General features: G+C 40.4%; 1 protein-coding gene across 1 annotated transcript; it reads left to right on the top strand.

The window, feature by feature from the left end:
- The first annotated feature begins 822 nt into the window (after window positions 1–822).
- Window positions 823–16,463, top strand: LOC306837691 (uncharacterized protein). The gene is made up of 14 exons (XM_079365437.1): window positions 823–1,046; window positions 7,913–8,845; window positions 9,088–10,629; window positions 11,653–11,751; window positions 11,839–11,948; window positions 12,036–12,094; window positions 12,186–12,316; window positions 12,400–12,534; window positions 13,222–13,264; window positions 13,444–13,481; window positions 13,652–13,739; window positions 14,424–14,619; window positions 15,138–15,170; window positions 15,502–16,463. The coding sequence occupies exons 1-14, from the start codon at window positions 995–997 to the stop codon at window positions 15,628–15,630; spliced, it is 3,588 nt and encodes a 1,195-aa protein (XP_079221563.1). The 5' UTR covers window positions 823–994; the 3' UTR covers window positions 15,631–16,463.
- Window positions 16,464–21,436: the final 4,973 nt, after the last annotated feature.

Raw genomic sequence — 21,436 nt, 5'->3', positions numbered from 1 at the left:
TATGTCCTCTTTAAAATTATAGAAATAAAGTTGTTGTTGCATTTTTTTGCATCTCCCTTGAAACTTTAATTACTGGAAGAGTAGGTAGATTTTCTTTAGGATAGATAACAAGTTTTAGTTTTCAGATTTCATTTTCCTCAAAGGCATAATCAAAAGTTACACATCTAGATGGATAGAGTAAGAGGAAGTAGTTTGGGATTTTTATAACTGAACTTGCAAGCATCCACCTGGAGTGGAAGGAAAAACCAGGTCAGTCAGAAAGTGCATGAGATTGCCTCTAAAGTAATTTAACCACTGAAAATATAGCAAAAATGGTTTTAAGGGGATGTTTTTTCCCCTCGTTTTTTAACAAAGCCTATTTAGTCTGAAACGTTGCCAGCCCATTAAGAAGTCCACAATAACAACATGAAGGAAAAAGGATGGGACTGTAAAGGATTTATCATGTCTCCACTCTGAATTAGTTTTTTTTTATTATTATTATTTCAAGAGGAGACTTCAGTCTCCTCTCGAAATAATGACAAGAAAGGCATCTCTTTTTAAACTATAGGGCTTTGTTTTCAATATAATTAGGAATAACTTGGTTATGTAATGCTAACTGCAGCCTTTTCTCTTTTATTGCACGGTACAGTATTCTTTTCTCCGTAATGAAAAAAGGTTAGGCTGACAGGTAAACAGTTAAAGCACTAGTTCATTGGTGGAGGCAGGCTCGTGCTGCAGCTACAGTTAAGTAATGATGAGTGACAGGACAGTCAACCAATCAGTGGAGGGACTAAAGCTTTTAATGCTGTCAGAGTCTGCAGCTTGCAGTCTGAGCCACCTGTAGCAGGCAGTGAGTGTACAGTACACCCCCAGGGGAAAAGCATCTGTTCAGTTCCGTTAGATTCACCGTTACACCGGTGGCACACGGATTTTTCTTTCTTTTTTTTTTCTTTTTTCTTTTTACAGGCTGGTCCGACGAACCGATTTTTATAAAGTCGCACAGGGGACTGGAAACATGTTTTTATTTCATCTGTATGTCGTATTTCTGCTGGCTGATGTCGTCAGTGGTAAGTTTGGTTAAATTTTGTTATTATGCAAAACTGTGAAACTTTATACTTCTCGATCAAGGCTGCTTCATATTGAGAAGAGCACTCGGAAAATGAGAGTTTGTTTTGCTGTTTCGTTGATGTTCGCACATATGTCATTCTTATGTATTGCCCTAATATAAAGTGAGCAGTGTTGAAGACATAAAATCAGTAGTGTTACCCTAACAGACTACTTTTGTCAATATGTTACTGAAGTATTACCAAAATGAAACTGAGGTAGCTGTAAAGTGGAGAAAATGTGTCACATTTAATATCATTATGATGTGAAATGCACGTTACTGATGCAAGGTTGGGCTGCAGTAAGTGTGACTACAATCTAAAAGTCTACTATTGTTAGTTTACATTTTACATCAAGTATAAGAAGATCATTATATATGTATTTTATGTATTGTATCTATTTAGTGAGTATGGCAGAAAATCCTAAATAGGCAGATTACAATTTATTCAGTTATTATAGTAAATTAAATAGTGTATTGTCTTTTACTTTACACTTACACACAGTTTCAAATGCAACTGCAGAAGATAGTTTTCATCTTGAAATATCAACATTATGTTAGGCTGTTTATTACTGAGCTACGATTGTGAAGCCTGTACATCTGACATGGCTTATTCCATTTATTCAACTTACTGATGAAACCTCTTTCCTTATTCTTTGCACTTCTTTTCTGCTCATTCATGGGGGGGTTGGGGGTTCCTCCTTAAATACTTTAAACTCTGACTCACTGCTCCGTCAGTGTGACTCAAAGCCCTCTTGGGAAGCACAGATGCCTGCTGGTCAGTAGGCATTGGTTAAAGCAGTCTCCACAAACACATAGATTGCTCTCTGTGATTATCTGTGAACCCTGCTAACAGTGTGAAGCTGTTTCACAGAATTGTGATGAACTCTTCACTGTACAGGCTTGCTCTTATCCATTATTCACCCTTTTTATTATTTTGACCTGAGGTGTGACTCTGTGATTCAAGGTCGCCATATACAAAGAGTCAGTCTGGTGCTAGAGCCTCCATGCAAGCCTGCAGGCTATTCCCCCATGTCATGTGTCTACACAGAGCTAGAGGAAGACTTGTGGAGGGGGGCATGACTGAGTGTGTCTGAAGTAGCAGTAAAGCGGTCCAGATGAAAAGACCTCCTAAAGGGTCACGATCTTCCTCAAACGAGTCTGGCGCCACATTTTCTTTTGCCTTCTAAAAGAAATCTTCAGGAGCAGGACAGGAGCACGTTAAATGGCCTTCTTCCTCTCCCTCCGCTTTGCCCTCGTTTAACCACATGTAGTTTATGTCTCCTCAACATCTGTCATGTTTCCCTGCATGGTCTTTGCTCGGTCATTACCAGAGCATGTGAGTACTGCACATGAGTTAACACACCATTGAAGGAATGTAAATGACTCAGACTTCTTTTAATGGCTAGAACTAACAGATCTTTATTATCAATTCATCCAGGCTTTATTTTCCTTATAAAATGATTCATTGCCCTGTTAACGCTACAATAGAAAAGGTCAGCCTGTGCGTGTTTGGGTATTGTTTTTTTTTTGACTGCGATTAAACTTCCTGGAGAGTTTTCTATAGTTCTTCTTATATCTGTAAAAAGTTCAAAGTAAGCCTAAATGTAAATTACAATCAATGAACCAAAACAACGGATACAAATATCTAAATTGGGCTGCCGCAAAAAAACAATTTTGCACTATGTTGTAATGGCAACGTACAATGTGTATATTTATCTGTGTCTTTCTTGAGTTAATCTACAAAAAGTCCAATCAGAAACTGCAAATTGTCACAGTTAAGATGTTGCACTTGGAGATTTTGGGCATTGCAAGAAAAAGCTGAAATACCTAATAGCATATTATCAAAGCTAGTTAATACATAGTGAGGCCACAGCAACAGAGTTACTGTGTGTGATTATTCTCCTATCAGTGTGCGGAGGACTTAAGGAGCTCAGTTTCAGTTTGTTTGTCTCCGTTTAATGTTGATAATTGATCCTCATCTGATGCGCCCTCACCTGCTGTTCGCATATCGTTTTTACATCCACACTTGTTGCTGTTCTCTCTTGTGTCCTTCTTCCCTCGGATGCGGCGTCCCTGCAGTATCCTGTCAGATTAGACCTGCTGCAGGCCAGTAAATCTCCCTCTGTAATTGGAAAGCATGTGCTGGCGGAGCTTTAATTGGATATGATATATGCACAGGCTTGTGAGTGAGCACTGCACTGGGGAGCCATCTGTTACCTACGACTTACAGTGTAGGAGCTCTTCTCTGTCTGCCTGTGACGCTGCCTCAGTGTATCTGTGACATTGTGAAACAAGGAATCTAGAAATAACTCTGGCCTTAGCTTTCAGGTTGCACATGTGTGTCATACATCAAGTCTTTGTGATAAAGTGTTTTAATATCCACATTGAAAAAAAAAAGCGAAGTCTTTACAGGGCAGGAAGTTTTAGTGACTGTTTTTCCTCATTTGCAATAACACACATCATTGTTTTAGTAATGATTGATCAGATTACAAAACTCACTGTTGGCTAACTTAATAGTTTATAATCTATTGAGAAGTCTAAAAATACTCTGTGTTTCGTATAATCTGTCCTGTTAAAAAATGGCTCTCAGCAGGATGACGGTCTTCGGTTGATGTAATAAAAAGCTTCCTGGTGGTAATGTGCAATCTGTCCTGGTGACCTGGCCTCAGATGTGAGCTTCGATGGCAGCGCTTAGACCCCTTAGCAGTGTGTGCAGAAACAAACTGACCTCTGTGTATCTGTTGGTGTTATAAAGCAGGAATGGGCACCTTTTAACAGCTTTGAACAGAGATGGCGTAAAACAGTTGAGTTAGAAATCTCCACTCTCATTAGCTGGCGTGGGCACCACAGTCGCACTAGTTATTGCTTCTGATGTGTAGTAGGATCCAGGATGCCTTTGTTGACTTTGATCAGCTTCTTTTAGACGTCGTAAATGAGTTTTGAAAATCGAGCAGAACAGACACAAATGCACACAACACACACTTTTAGGTCGACTCTCCACATGACTTCTCTGTCCCCCTAATGAGACGCTGCCTTTTGGCCTCCGGCTCTTCCTGGCTCTGAGGTCTTAAAATTGTAGTTCTCTTCTTCTTTTTCTCTGTGTGCACTCTTTAGTCAGGCAGGTCCTTCATGCTGCATGATAGACTTACCCTAAAAATATCTCAAAAACACACTTTTCACCAATCGAAAAAATATTCAGAACATTTTCAAGGCAACGTTAAAAAAACATGGAAAGTGTGTGTCTGCAGCTCTGTGAATCATCAATTCAGACAAGGAGAGCTTGACAAGGAGTGGCACTGGGGACAGGTAGTAGAGGACGTATGTTGGGGGAACTGGATCTGACAGTCAGTCTATGAGCAGGTACTTCACAGGAGCGCTATTGTGTCGCATGAATAGAAAATCCCCTGAAGTGAAACACAAGCCTAAAGTCTGTCTCTTTGTTTCTGTTACTGTCAGTGATTTGAAGTGACGCAAAGTTTCAACTGCTGCGATCACATCTATATGGCAACCCATTCCGTTTGTTTGACTTTATTTTATTTCGAGAAATAAAGGATTAGGTGGAGTTTGAGAGGTGTGGCAGCTTGCAATCGATTGAATAGAAGGCATTCATACTAGAGTTGGAGTAAAGCCGGACCTTTCTGGTCCACATCCTCCTGAGTGTGCATTTGCAGGCCGACCTTAGACCCACTTGTCACCCTGCCTGACCCGGTCATCTCTTTTGTGTCTGCAGGGGATTATCCGGCTGTAGGTTAAATCCTTAAAGACAAGGCTCCATGTTAGACATGCAAGGCACAGTGGGCTCTTAATTACCCCACTGTTTTAAATGTATTACACTAATTAACTATCATTTGGGCGTTGGGGTCCCAACATGAGGTTGAAGAGATTCTTTGGTTTGTGGTGATGTTGGAGAAGTTTAGTCATACATTGTTGCCGCTATTGTTGTAACAGTCTTTAGCAATGGCGTCACACACTCGACACATCTGATGTACTTACATTTCCATGATCCTATAACTAGAGAATAACTTATTCAGTGGTAAGTAAATTATGACTGAGTATCAGTGGAGGTAGAACACTGATTGTTTGTGTTAAGCCATGCAAACTCAAATTCTTGTCCATGAGTTCCCCTCTGTTCAATCACTTCCTCTTTTCAATAAATGGACGGTGTTTTTATGGTAGGGACCAAACCTTCTCACAATATTTGTATTTGGCTGACTTATAACTGGTCAGAAATACATTTGAATAGGAAATTTTCAACGTCTCAGCTTCAGAAACTTTCCATGATCAGATCACATTCTCTGTATGTGTAATACACTTAGAAAAAACCCAGAGTCTACAGCGTAAGCGTATCATAGTGAAAGACACATGAGATGCCATAAACTTTCCTTCCTCTCTGTTACTTATGTGGAGATAACAGGCACTGGTAAGAAAGTGGTTTCACTGAACACACAAAGAACTGATAAGGCTCTTAGACAGAGGTTGAGTCCACACACACTCATCAAAATCAGTATTACTCTATTTTTTTTAAAACTGTAAACTTTATTTTTGATTGATGTTTAAAACTGTATTTCTTAACTATCCTCTATTCTAGTGCACATATCTACCCAATGGCTCTGACCTTGGCATTGAGCTTAGATTTGGTGTGGAAAGTCAAGGACACATGACTAATCAAAGGGCTGTGGTTCAATTGAAACTGGATGCCCAGTTTTCATAAAGCATTAGGCATTTGAAAAATGGCTGAAATGCATTGGCTTGTTATTTACCACAAGATAAATCATTGACCGTTGTGATTGTAAAATGTAAACTATACTGGAATGAGGTGCACAATGAAAAGTGTTACAGAAACAGAAAAGACCTTGAAACTGATACTGTACTCAGAGGAAACTCACAAAGAATTTAACAAAGGTTATCGACTGGATGTGATTTAAGAGGTTTGCTATAGTATTAATGTCTTGTAATTAAGTAAAATTAATGAATGAATATAGATGTGTCAGTAACAAATTGATAAATGTATGTCTTACAGGTATGAACAATATGATGTACTGTGTTGCTGTACATATCGAGCCCTGCAAAATGTGCCACTCTAAAACTTACTAAGCTTTAAAAATTTAAAAAAAGACACTATATGTGTGTTCCACACTTTTTGTTACATCCTCATTTGTACTCATAGATTGGTTAATGTTTATTTCACTCCACTTATACATGTATTTGAAGGACTAGGAATGGGTGTGTATTTGTGTACATGTAGTACATCATATCCATAAAAGGTGGCTGTCACTGTGTAAATGCAGCCTGTTGTGTTTCATCTATAAAAGACTCTTGGTTACCAAGTGATAAAGACATTAGTTGACAGAGGGCCTTTGCACAGAGAAAATAATCACATTTCATTTACGATCTGATATTAATCCTGATTATCTCTTTGCTTCCCTGTGTTTTGAAAATAATTATTGGAAAATAAACTGTTTAAGAAGGGTACACACACACACACCCATTTCTTGGTAGTATGTTGGCTGTATAGCCAACTTGAAAGGGGGCTTTGAATGTAATTATTCAATGCATGCAGATGAGAAGCTGAGGTAAACAGGCTATGCTATAATCAAAGACCTCCTACAGTTTGTACCGCTCCTCAAGCTGCCCTCTGGCTTACTCTGTTCCCCCATTAAACACAAAGGGGAGAGTGGGAGCAGGCTAAATGGGAACAGGTGTCACGACAACACACTGAACACATAGCAGGCAACACTCCTTTAAAAGGGTCAAATGAAGTTTGCAGCACTTGTGACACGTCTTGGCATTGTAAACAGGCGTCACTTAATAGTAATGCGTATCTGCTGAGTCACAGCTTAACACAAAGTTAAAGGTTTATGTTAGACACAACCAAGTTGCCCATGCCCTCTATGGAGACAAATTTACATCCTTACATCCTTCACATTTCAACTACAGACCATGGCCTAACCAAGTGGTGAGGTCATGGTCTGTAGTTGAAATGTGAAGCCAATGCTAAAATGCTAAAAACTGCATTTCCTCAAGTGTCCATTTGAGCCTGCCTCCAAAGAATACTCTATCAATTCCCAGGCCTTTCATGATTATATAGCATAAATCAACATGTTAACATTATAGTGAAAAAGGTTTGCTCTGACAAGCTGACCATTTATGTAAATTATTGTTGCTTTCTTTTAAAAAATGTGTGTGCAGAAGGCTGTCATTACAATTATGAGTACATAATAAATGACAGCTGATAATTGTGATGCTTTCACTATAAATGAACTTCAGATTGCAAATGATGCACCAAATCTTGATGTTTTTTTAAATTTCATACTTATAAATTGGTTTCTCTTGCAGATTTGCACATCATAGAAGACTAGACTATTGGCCTCAGTGGAGGTCTCGCACTCCCTTATAGAAGTTCACATCTAGCTCTGCTCATCTTAGAGTATTATAGTCAGCATGCTCCATTATCAATTAATTGAGGGCAAAGTAGAGGAGAGACTCACAGTACGTTCATTTAATTTCAATGATTCAGTAAATGCTTAAGTTGTTGTTGTTGTCGTCCGTTTGATAAATAGGCACATTTGCAGCGGTATGGTTATATTATGGCATTATTGTGTTTACATTTTACACTACCCAGAAATAGTGAAAAATAAATGCAGGGAGGGAAAATTGTTGTTCCATGTATTATATATATCCATATATCCATATTTTATATTATCCTGATGGTAAAAGTTATTCGTAGGAAATGAATTTATTCTGCTTTCAGCCCTTTTTTCTGGACAGTTGTCTTGTCTGTGTCACTCTAAGAAGCTGAGCTTTTTTATGCTTTTGTTTTTACTTTAGGAATGACAACAGCAGATTCAACTACTCACTTTACAAAAGCTGCAAGCTCAAATCCAAGCAGCAAACCCACAATCAGCAGTTATACAAGTTTACCAGCCTCATCCAATGTGGATGTCACAGCTTCAGTTTCTACAACAACTGTAGAAAATGTTATGACAGAATCCACTATGGGACCAACCAATAGAGACACAACCTTCTCCCAACCAAGCACCAAGTCCATGACAACAGCTGGGGTTCAGAGCCCTTTGACCAAGGACAGTCACTCCACTACAGAAAGCCCAAATGCCTCTCCATCAGCTCCTACCAATGCTAGAACAAGTCAACATACAAGCCAACCCACCAACACCAGTAAGACTTCTTATACAACCACCACACCCACTCTAGATCACACGCTGACCAGAAATGACACAGCCACAAGTGAGCCAATGACAAACAGCACCAATGGTAAGACTACAATAACACAGACCTGGACACAAACCAGCAATGGCACTACAACAACGAAACCGAAAACAAGCACAAGCAATGTTGCAACAACAATGACACAAACCACAGAAACTGTAGCCAACACAACAACAATCACGTCAACTACACAGGTCAACTACAACACAACCTCATTTACAGCCACATCAAAGCTGAGCTCCACGGCAATTCCAACTCCAATGATCACACAAACCAGCAACAGCACAACAGTAATCAGTACTGTAATGGATGATATGTCGACAACTGCTGTAACAAACTCTGCTAACACCTCTCCTGAGATTCCTACATCCTCCACCACACCCTCATCCTCCACTGTCACTGGATCCCCACCTGTTTCACCCACCTCCACTACAAACTCCAGCTCTATCCTTCCAAACACCTCCCCAGGCAGTAGCACCGCTTCCCCCACTGGAAATACCACCACCCTTATTCCCTCAACAAACACCCCAAGAGGTAGGACTATGCCTAATAAGTGTTGCTGTGTGTGTTCTTATAAAATCATTTACATTAACATACAGGTGAGAAGGAATTGAATTTGGATCACGAGTAAAGGCAGCTCTATGTAATTTTACTAAAGGTATGCTTTTAAAAAAACAACTTGTGCTGTATGTCAACACTTTTTATACAATGGTGTTGGCTTTGTTCTTTGTTCGTGTGCTGTTTAATTGATCCTACATGTTATTTATTTGTTACAGTGACTGGCAACACCGCAGAAACAAGTACTACAACCAAGCCAACTGAAACACCCTCATCCACCACCACTTCAACGTCCGCCATCACTCTCAGCTCCACCACCCCTTCAACCTCCACCACAATTCTAAACTCCACCACATCTCCAGCCTCTGTTACCACTCTAAACTCCACCATCACTCCAACCTCTGGTACCACTCTAAACTCCACCACCCCTCCAGCCTCCAGTACCACTATAAACTCCACCAACCCTCCAACCTCCACCACAACTTTCAACTCCACCACCCCTCCATCCTCCACTACCAATCCAAACTCCACCACCCCTCCATCGTCCACTACCAATGTAAACTTCACTACCCCTCCAACCTTCGCTACCACTCTAAACTCCAGTATCCCTCCAACCTCTGAAACAGCTTTAAACTCCACCACCACTTTAAACTCCAGCACCCCTCAAACCTCCGCTGCCACTCTAAACTCTAGCACCCCTCCAACCTCCGCCACCACTCTGAACTCCACCACCCCTCCAACCTCCGTCACCACTCTAAACTCCACCACCCCTCCAACCTCCGTCACCACTCTAAACTCCACCACCCCTCCAACCTCCGTCACCACTCTAAACTCCACCACCCCTCCAACCTCCGTCACCACTCTAAACTCCACCACCCCTCCAACCTCCGCCACCACTCTAAACTCCAGCACCCCTCAAACCTCCGCTGCCACTCTAAACTCTAGCACCCCTCCAACCTCCGCCACCACTCTAAACTCCAGCACCCCTCAAACCTCCGCTGCCACTCTAAACTCCACCACCCCTCCAACCTCCGTCACCACTCTAAACTCCACCACCCCTCCAACCTCCGTCACCACTCTAAACTCCACCACCCCTCCAACCTCCGTCACCACTCTAAACTCCACCACCCCTCCAACCTCCGTCACCACTCTAAACTCCACCACCCCTCCAACCTCCGTCACCACTCTAAACTCCACCACCCCTCCAACCTCCGTCACCACTCTAAACTCCAGCACCCCTCAAACCTCCGCCACTCTAAACTCTAGCACCCCTCAAACCTCTGCCACCACTCTAAACTCCACCACCCCTCCAACCTCTGCCACCACTCTAAACTCCACCACCCCTCCAATCTCCTCCACCACCCCTCCAACCTCTGCCACCACTCTAAACTCCACCACTCCTCCGACCTCCGCCACCACTCTAAACTCCACCACCCCTCATATCTTCACCACCACTCTAAACTCCACCACCCCTCCAACCTCCACTACCAGTATAAACTTCACCAGCCCTCCAATCTCCGCCACAACTCTAAACTCCACCAATCCTCCAATCTCCACCACCACTCTAAATTCAACCATCACTCCTACCTCCATAACCATTCCACATTCAATCACTACACCATCCTCTACCAACACTCCAACCTCCCCAATTACTACTTCAGCCTCCACTACATCTCTAAATCCCACCAACGCTCAAACCTCCATCACCAATCCAACTTCAACCACGTCTCCTACCTCCACCATCACCACTTCAACCCCAAGTATGACTCCTACCTCCACCATCACTACTCTGACTTCCCCCAACACTATCACTTCTGTCACCACTACAATATCAACCACTACTCCAACCTCCAATAACACCCAAAGCTCTATAACCACTCCAACTTCTACTACCACTGCTGTGCCAATCACCACTCCAACCTCCATCCCCATTGTAACTTCCCTTACCTCCTCAACATCCTCCACCACTTCAATAGCCACCAATCCAAACTCCCCCATTACATCAACTGCCACCACCAACAGCATTGATACCACCATCACTGAAACCACCCAGAGACCAGCAAATACCACCACCAAAAACCCAACTACTGCAGCCACCTCCAGTCCTACCATGGGTCCAGTAGTAGGTTGGTAACTTTCTTTGCGTTTATCTATTTTTTTGTTTGAATGCCCATTAGGCTTTAGGTGTGTGATGGTTTTATACTAAAGAAACACAATGGCAGAGAATGTAATTAATCACCTCAATTTAAAATAAATAAATAAAAACTCATGAAAGAAATGAGTAGTGTAACTATTTCCTTCAGTCACAGGAACCAGCTTACCCTGAAAAATACTTTCATTTATTTCATTCTTGATTGGCTTCTAACGTAAAAAAAAAAAAAAGTTGGTAATCAAGTCATTGATCATCCTAGTCCTGCCTATTTTCTCAGAGCTCCATTGTACTCCCCATGCAAAGCACCAGACAGCGATCAGACAGGGTTAGCGACTAGCCGGTAATCATTGTGCAGCATTAAGTAGCGAAGAAGTAAGATTTTTCCATAAGAAAAAAAATAGGAAGAAAAGTAATATTGGACTTTAATTGGCCCTGGGAGCCAGAAACATACAGTGTTGCTTCTTGATTTCTGGATCTGTAAACAAGTTATTTGAATGCAACTCATCACTTTAACTATAAAAGGGATGATGTCATTGTTATGTTCACAATGTTTTCTCTGCCCCCAAAGTTACTGCATTTAAAAAATCAATCTGATTTCAAATTGTTAATAATCTTTTCTATCTCTCCTCAGTTTGTCCATCTGTTCCATGTCCCTTTGGAAGTGTCTGTCTTAATGGCACCTGCCAGTGTCTCTCTGGTAGCTTCCTGCTGAATGGCAACTGTGAACCAGGTTAAAATATAACACATAACACATTTAATTTCTTGAAGTTTTGTGTCTGGGTCTTATTTTATTCATTGCTGCCCTTTTTTCACTCAGCCCAAGTTTTTCCAGGCCAGCTTCATCTCGTCTCCTTAACATTTAAACAAGAAATGAGCAACAGGTCCTCAACCATATTCCAGACTACAGCAGCTCGTATATCAGCAGCTGTAAGTTTTGAGCTAAGGAAGCATATTAAAAAAAACAATATTTTTGTCTTTTATTGTCTGAAGCTGATCTTTTTTATCCTTTTATAGCTCAGAAAAGCTCTCAAAAAAGAACCTGGTTATATACGATCTGATGTTGTGCGTCTTGAGTGAGTATTTTTTCTTTCTGCAAGATAGAAAATAATGCCATGTTACAATTGTATGTTATTAATTTATGGGTGTTATTCTATAATCCACTAGGCAAGGAAGTGTGCAAGCAACAGTAAATAACATTTTTCAAAAAACTGAAACCACTCAAGAATCAGTTGATAAATTGATTACTGGAGCTATAAATAACTCAAATGACTTGTTGACTGGTGCTACATTTACAGGTGAGTATAAATTGTGCATTATCCTATAATTGATTGCTTAAAGAAGAGCTTTTCTAACACACTTTTTTTATGGCCTGTATTAGGATCAAACTTGTGTGAGCAGGAGCCATTACCTTGCGAGGCTGACACTACAACATGCACAAATACAAAAGGAAGGGCTGTTTGTTCCTGTAAAGACGGCTACATCTCCATCATGTACTCAAATACCAGCTGCAGAGGTAACATTATTATTTATTCAGCAAGAAGCAGACCGGAACATACAGTCGTAACTTTACTATGTAAGCCTCATAGAGTATATAGACCATATGAGTTGATAACCCACAGTGCCTAAGTTCTAGTGACGTTTTCCCAGCTGATCCACACTTAAAAGAACTGTTACAAACCTCCTTGGTGACATTCTTGTGTGTGAGAATGAGGGGGAGAAACAACAGGGAGCAAAACTCAGAGACAAGGTCAAGAGCTGTAGCCCTTTCTCCAAGCCAACCCTTGGCCCTTAACTCATTTATCTCTCAAATGTATTTCTTTTTAAATAGGTTGTTTCCCAGGAAACACATGGAAGAACCACTTTTTTTGCTCTCCAGTGGAGGGCTGAGAACAAGAAGATCATCTATATAAAGAGCTCATAAAGAATAAGGCATCTATACAAATATTTTCACACCATTTCCCATGAAACATGCTACAAAGAGATACATAATGTTCTTTTATTGGCAGAGTATCGTCATCATGACGCCTGTATAAGAAGAGGCTCTCATTGTGCTCATGTTTTCATTGCCTGTGCAGCCAGGCGTTCTGAATTTCTCCATCAGCTGTCTGTAACTGAGCCTGAAACTGTAGCTTGTTGTGTTCTTGTTTCAGTGTCTTTGTAAACATTTTGCACATTTAAATGATTGTGTGTCTCTTTCTAGCGTGTCCCAGTGGGCAGAGGGCAGTGGGAGACATGTGCCAACCGTGAGTAGGCATTTTTAATTGTGTTTATGTGGTGATCTTGTGTATTCAGGTGTTTGATTGTGTGAATGTGGTATTACGATGATGTGAAGTTAGCTCCCCCATGTGGATTCATTGTCTGCCTCCTTCAATATGCTATAGCGAAGTGCTGAAACACAAGTATGGTCTGTTTTGCCTCTCAGGTGTGCGTTTGGATATGCTGGCTTTAACTGCAATGATTGTGAGTAACACTGTTTTGAAGGCATAAATGGTGCAGCAGCATCGGAGTAATGTGACTACAAGAATCTGAATGTGTCTTTATGTGTGTGTGTGTGTGTGTGTGTGTGTGTGTGTGTGTGTGTGTGTGTGTGTGTGTGTGTGTGTGTGTGTGTGTGTGTGTGTGTGTGATAGCTGCTCTGCTGGCAGTGGTAGTCATCTCCTGTGTCCTGGGAGGAGTTCTTCTTATCATGGTCCTGGCATTGCTAATATACTTCTACTGGTGAGAATATCAAAGATATATGAAATGCATAAAAATGTTGTTTCAGCGCTTTTAAAAAAATGATGATGCATATAATATTGTCTCAATGTTGAGTTCTGACTAACTTCATGTTGAAAAGGTAAGTAGAGGTTTGTTGTTTCTTATTGTCTTCTTATAAAGAACTTGAAGATAGTAACAAAAAATGTCCCTGTAATATTTTTTTCTACTTACACAAATAGCACAATTATTGTGAGGTAATGTTGTCTTAGTTTATGTTTTTTTACTATCCAAAAATCAGTTGACATTTCATTTCATACTTGGAGTCTTCTCTACACTGTCTGTGAATACATTTCACTAAGCAGGACACAAAGTTACAGCTTTGAAAATCAGTAGTTTCCTACAACAGCTGGGAATTTTAGAGTTTTGCAAACATAACTCAAAGGAGAAAAGAGTGCACTCAGGGTGGAATAGTTTCTTCTCAGTATTGAAGTATGATTGGTTGTATGACCATAATATTAATGTTTCAAATAATAAACAAGACTGTTTTCTCATAATTCGTTGACAACAATGGGGCAGAGGTTTAACATGTAACATGTTTTGAGAATAGAAGCAATATTTGTTTCGTGCATCATTTTATTCTCAAATTAAAAAAAAGAAATGAAACGAAAAACAGGCAAATGTTACCGTCTCCATTTCTCACATCAGCAGGGGATGCTTAAAGAGCAAGCCAGACCACAGCAGCAGTCCATATTCATCAGGCGAAGTAAACCAGCCCTGGCCCACTGGCATCACGCCCATCCCACGGGCCACCACCAACTGGGATGCAGCGCCGTCCATAGAGCTGACAGAAGAGGGCAGCACTCGATTCCTGGAAGACAAAAAGCATCAGACCAATGGATTGGTGAGTCATCAGCTGTTCCTCTGGTCTGTGTTGACTGAATTACTTACTACTAATCCCTGTATAACATGTTTTCAATAAATCAGCCTTAAGTTTCTTTAGTGTGGCCCCACCGTCGTGCATACAGGTTGCATTTGCTTATTAACCACTAACTTACCCTGTTAACATGGATTTGGTGACTTGTTGATGAAAAACACAATCGTCTACATATTTAGGCCTAATATAATACTGTTTAGTTACTACATTACAGTGTGTGCTTTACACCTCCTTTACACTGCTTCTCAATCAAATATAGTTTAGTTTATATCATGACTCATGAGTTCAATAAACCTGCAATTCAACAAATCCATGCTCACTTGGCACACGATTATCCTGTGTCATTTAAGAGAAAGACAAGATTTTTCAATGATCATAATATCAGTCCTTTACACACTTCTAACCCAATAATATATCATTTAATGCTAGAAAATAGTTCCCTCCCATGCTCCCTGCTTTGCCTGACTCCCAGTGTGTTGCTTTAGGGGTTTCAAACGAAGCAGAACGGATGGAAAAAGGTAAGGCATGGCTTTGCTTTTAGATTCTGATTTGCCTTGATGCGTCTTGCTGATGATTTAAACATGCTAGAGTGAGAATCCCGGTGGAGAAGTTTTCTTGGTGATGGGAAGCTTCCTGAGAGAGAGCTCCTATTGTTGTGGAAAGCAGTGTGCTTTAATCTATAAGATAAAACTAGTAATTGATGGTTCAAAGGCGCTCAGCTCATGTTGGTTGGGTGGTAGTCGGGAGTAGATGGTGATTTGTTTATGGATTTGTGGCTCTGAATGGATGTTGTGAATGTGTAGTCCCTTCATCTGAAACACACTAACATGATTTTTGGTGACATTTCAGACGGGATCATATGATCTCAATCCGGATGGATTGAAGACATTCAAAGGTAAAAATCCATCCCGGTACTCCTATCTGGTTCAAGGCCATGAGAACCCCTACTTCCTACCAGGAGATGACAGGAAAAACTGAAAGCATGAGGCCAGTTGATGATACAATCCATGTAGAAATGAGTAATAGATTACTAATTTGAAGCTTTGAGGACCAGGTTTTTATAACATTTTGAACTCATTTGCATTACAGAACAATCATAAAGGACGATTTAAATTGGGAAAAAGCCACCAAAGAGATTCATTCATAAAAGCATGTGTATTTGAACAGTGATGTGTGCATCAGGTCAGCTCTTTTGACAAAAGCTAAGTGGTGCCGATTACAACCAGAGGGTGTCACTGTTTCTCAGTTGAAGTATCCTGCTGTTGACGTTTGACGTTTGTGTTTAATATGCTTCAAAGAAATCATTCTGCATGTTATCAAATGAAGCTTCCTTTGTTGCTCATTGCACTAAAGTGTGTGTGTGTTAAGTTTACCACCAGTTTTATATTTAAATCAAAGCTAAATGGAATGTGGGCTTTCTGGGGCTGTTATTTTTTTAAGAGGTTTGATTTTTTTCTTTTTTAAATGTGTGATCATAAATGGCTTAAGGGGCTGGATCCCTGGCTTAGCATATTTTTTATTGGGACTCTTAATGTAGCTGAATACAAACTCTATCTGTTAAATCTGTACTTCTACCCCTTTGTGCCTGTTTTCATTGTCTGCCTGACGAATGGGAAACAAGCATAGCTGGTGATGAAGCCTCTCCCAAAAGTGCCAATTACCACTTGTGTATATTTCTTTAAATCTCTGATATATATTTATCCATGTCAGTCTGTGCACTGTTTTACAACTGTTCTGTGTACAGGTTTTCTGAAGAACTTAAGATTGCAATGTGTGTGTGTATGCCATGGAAATAAATTAATATAAAAACATGTCTGCTTTGTCATTGTCGTTGACTGTAGTGGATCAAGCATTTTCACAAACTTTCCAAAGAACTCAATGGATAATCCTCACAGTAATCAGGTTCCAATTTGAGTTTCAGAGACGTGATTTTAACCCCAAAAGATCCCCTCTCAGGGATAGTACTTTCAAAAGTACATACACTTCCCATTGGGAGAGAACACCTTTTATCATCCACCATTTTTCACAACCTCTTAACCTTCATGAGTTATGAACAATGCTGGACACAATGACTAGAGGACAGGGAACCATAACGTTCCTTGCAAAGTGATTTAGTGACTTTTGAAAGTGAGCTTAACCCTTGCTAGGGCAAGTGACTATTTTTGGTAATTTCGACAAACATTATGGCCAGCCTTCTGCACCTCAGTAAGGTCAAGAAGCATTTGATCCTCACTCAGCCAATCAGAAGAGATCACCCAAGGGTTAACTAATTTGAGGACAGTTGTCATTTACCCCTAGATTCTTCTCTTAGTTGTTTCTTATATTGTTTTTTAGTCTTCTCTTTACTGAGGACTTTCAGAAAGTCTGTATGAATTCTCCAATATGTTTATAGTGTATATACCAAAGTGCAACAAACCATTTTCCCTTCTTTTTTTTTTTTTGAAATGCCTTTGCAAACATCACCACACTCATTTGAACTGAATAATGTTTTCATACTGCTGCAGCACATTATGCAGATGGCTTTTGGACCTCACTCAACGAAGGCCTCGTGAATCACACATATAAGATTATTCGTGGTGGTTGGGATGATGTTGACAATGCATGTTATGCAGAATTACTCCAACTCCCCCTGCTCGCACTCTATCAACCTAAGTGATGGAGTGTTTGAAGGCTTTATGTTGTGAGTAAACTTGGCTGGCGCTGTATTGCTTTGGCATTAGAGTCTAGGAGTCCTCACTCCCTCCTAAAATCTGGGATTTGGTTTGAGGGAGGCTAAATCTGGCTTTGCTGGGCTTTAATCTTGGGCACTGGGTCACTGGAACACACTGCGACTGGCACACAGGGGGTACAAATCAGCTGCACATGTGGTGTGTTGATTTCTATTTGCCTGTGTTCACCGTGTATAGCGCCCTGATCCTTGGTTTAAAATCAATGCCAGCTGCAGGGATGGATTTTTACTCTCATCTGTCAGTAAGTTAAGTAACAGTAAATAAACACTCACAGATCTTTGCTTTGATGCGTTTATTGACAAAATCTCTCTCGAGCTGCAAAGTCTGTGTGAACTAACAGCGCTACATTAAACAAATATGCAACCTGTAGCATACTTGACGTAATAATGAGTTTTTAAAAGTCATTCAAATGATGGATTTTCTTCTGAAGTCTTTGGTTAACTGGAGGGAAGTCTGTATAGCAGCTGCTAATTTGGATGATAGATTAAGCAGCTTGATAACCTCCTTTGCATCTTTTGATTCTGTAGAGTTCATTAAGATCTATAGCTTTGGTAGAAAATTGCTGATGGATCAGATAGCTTCTTAAAGCACTATATGAAAGTAATCTGCAGACCTTCATATTTCGTTAAATTCCCTCTCTTATCTTTTGTGAGATACCGGTAAAAAAAAGTTCCACTACTTCTGAGCTGTAAAACCCAAGCCTGAGCTAAAGACTGAGACAGGGCTTTCAAATTCAAATGCATGAATTAGACTGATTAATACTGTACAGTTGATTTCCTCCTCACTCTCTTTCAGCCAAGGCAGCTCTAATCTGTGCAGGAATGTGCTCATCCTTCAAACTCCTGGCTCTTCTGCAAGCACATCCTAACAGGCTCAGCCGACTGATCGATAGACTACTTAGCGGCCGTGATCTACACACCCCACCAGTCATTTGACCTGCTGAAGTTGTGGGAATGGGCACGCAATCCAATAAGCATCGAGCCACTGAGACAAAAGAGCTGGACAGCCAGATCGAGGAACTTCCTGCTCCCTGAGAGGCTGTTGTGAAGGACGGGCAGATATACGGTTAATCTGAAGATCAGTGAGATAAGAAGAGGGATATTGATTTTGTCCCACATGATCATAAAGAATCAACTGAATAAATCTGAGGAGGGAAATCTCTTCTTAAAAAGTGCAGGAGAAGACAGACACATAATCTTTATTTTGACATTACAGGTTGTGCTTATTGTAAAATGCAACATTTCAAACTGTGTATTTGGGCATTTAAATGAGTATTTTAGATAATGATAAAAATAATTACTGAAGAACTTAATTGTCAATAAACTTGCCTGATATTGTTAAGTCATTTGACTATGTTTCTAAACTAAAGATTTGCTTCTAACTTCATTCTTTCTGTGATTGGTATCCTCAGGTTTGCTACGTATAGGTTGGACTGGACAATTTGGGAAAGGTAATTGAGCTTTCTGCTGATTTTCAAAGATAATAAAACAATTAAGAAGGACAAATGATAAATAAAGACTGAAGGTAGCGTCAAAGTAAAATATACCCACGAAGTAATCTAATATTCATAAAAAATGTGATACAGAAAAGAAGATTTGTGGCAAAAAGTAAGTTAAACAATGTTTTAGCTGTTGTTGAGTTCTGGTTCTTTTCTACTTTATTTTTCTGTGTTAAAGTTAAAGTTTAAACAGCCTTCTGAAGTCAAGATTATATCTGAGCAGATGGAGATGGTAGTTTGCAAACACTGAAGGGTGTAATCCACAAAAACCAACAAAACAATCTCATAAATTATCACCAAAAGACTCACAAAGGAGGCAGCAGCCACCTGCTTTTGCTATTTTTATGGCTGCTGGTCATTCGCTCTGCCTCTCCCCTGCTCAGCCTTTTCTCCCTCTACTCCTCAGCCTTGATTAAGTCACACAGGCGGCTCTAATTCACTTTCACTAATGCCTCCCTGCAGCACCCGGGGAAGCACATGAAATTATGAAACATTTCCAAGAAACCTTGTAGATCTCGGCTGATTCTTGTTAAAAAAAACAAAAAAAGAATAAATTAAAAAAATCCACACAATATCACCAAACCAAACCAAAGATGTTGACAGAGGTTAAAGCTATTTAAAATGGGCTCATAGTACCAATAATTTGAATCATTCTATGAGAGAAGTCCCTGACCCTTCTGGAGGTAGTTCTTCCTTTTGGCTGCTTCTTGGTGTCATCGTGGTTTTTTTTTGGCCTCTGTCTTTATCTTTCTTTATATTGCTGCTAGTTTCTCGTTGTTGTTCTCAGTGTAGTTGATTTTTTGTCTCTTTGTGGCTGTGACTGCATTCTACTGTGGTTGCTAACATGTCACTTAGCTTGTGTTTATTAGCGTGTTTGTTTGTGGTTGATATGGCCTCTTTTTGGATGTTTTTGCATCTCCTCACTTTTGTTTTTGTCTTTCTTTGTGACAGTTTTTGTTTCGTATTGTTCTTTTTTTTTTATGTCTTTGTGGTCGAGGCATCTTCTCACTGTTGTTTTATGCATCGCTAGTTGTGATAAATGTGTCGCGTCATCGTTCTTTGTGTGCCCGTATGTGGTAGTTTTGTGTTTCGCTGTGGTTCCTTTTTTGTAACGTTCACTTCACACAGTCATCAAACGTCCACCAATGAGTCCCTTTATGATGGGACTTTCTTCAACACAGAACAGGAAAATACTGCCATCAGACGCAAATTCAACTATTCCAGAAATATGGTTTCAAGTGGCTCTGTAACTGAATTGGCTAAAACCTGATTTGTAATCCTGCCATCTTCCCCCGCCATTATCTCAGACGGGGAAGAGAAGAGAGCAGTCAGAGGCCTTGGAGGAGTCGAGCGCCTGCAGATAATGCAGTGAGGTCAGACGGACGGTCATATTGATGCCTCTTGGAGGCTGAGAGAGAATGGTGAGAAAGTAGTGGCGCCAGGCCGACATTAGACTGAAAGGACATTAAGCCTCCTACTTCCAGACAAAGAGCAGAGGTATAATGAAAGTGAGAACAGTAAATATGATTGTAGATAATGTCTTCAAGACAGGTGATACTTTCTTCTCTACCAATTAATCCTCCCCCTCATGCAGGATGACCTAACCTTGTTAAAATAACAAGTATGGGAGGACACAATTACCAGCAACACTTCACAGTCTCATGAAGTCCCTGGTTTTTCCAATGCATTGTATTTAAGACGTTTCTTTTCTGTGCTTTGATTTACTTCAAATACTAACTTTCCAAGGCACCTGCATCAGCCAACCATGAAGCTGGGTTGTTGCGTTGTCTTTGACTCACTCTGCCTCCTTGTTACGTCGAGCCTGTATTTTTGATTGAATGAACGTCACAGATCAGTCCTGCAATCTGCATTTGGGTCCTTGCCCTTGCTGAACACCCATTCGGTTGATTTTTACATCCACATCATTGATTGATTGATTGAAGTCTTGTTTTTATCATTTGTTGTTTGTAGCATAAATAAATGACATCTCTGCGTTTTCATTCTTTCTACAGGATGAACAAGGGAAGAAGATGCTGAAGGGACATCTGTGAAACAAACAAAGAGACGGACTGACGTCATCAGAGGCCACATCTTGGTTTTAAAAGCACAATGTAAGTTTTTACCGTGCTGCACCAGTGTGTGTTATGTCATCGTTGTTCTGAACACTCAGCACAGAATAATGGCTCCCAGACTCTCTAACATGTGTCCCATCCTCTCCAGCTCTGTGGGCGCTGATGTGAACATACTTTCCAGTTTATGATCTGTTTCTGGGGTCACAGGACCTCCACCTATCACCAGGCCTCTTCTGCTTCCCCGAGGAGGAGGTCAGCAGATGTCTCTGAATCAATTTGACCGAAGACCAAGAACGACCACTGGGGTAATTAATGGGGATGTTTGGATCCCTGCTTCATCCAGCTGACGTGCAGAGAGAAAACATGTCACTGATCAGATCAGGACACAGGCCAGAGATTTTTTTATTCCATCAATATTTATTTCTTACTTTATTTCAAAGGACAAGTAGGCATATATAACAATCCACATTAATAAATGTCTTCAG

The sequence above is a fragment of the Symphodus melops genome (assembly GCF_947650265.1).
Source record: "Symphodus melops genome assembly, chromosome: 17".
Lineage (NCBI taxonomy): Eukaryota > Metazoa > Chordata > Actinopteri > Labriformes > Labridae > Symphodus > Symphodus melops.
The sequence above is the reverse complement of the archived record's forward strand: the minus strand, read 5'-3'. Positions and strand labels throughout refer to the sequence as shown.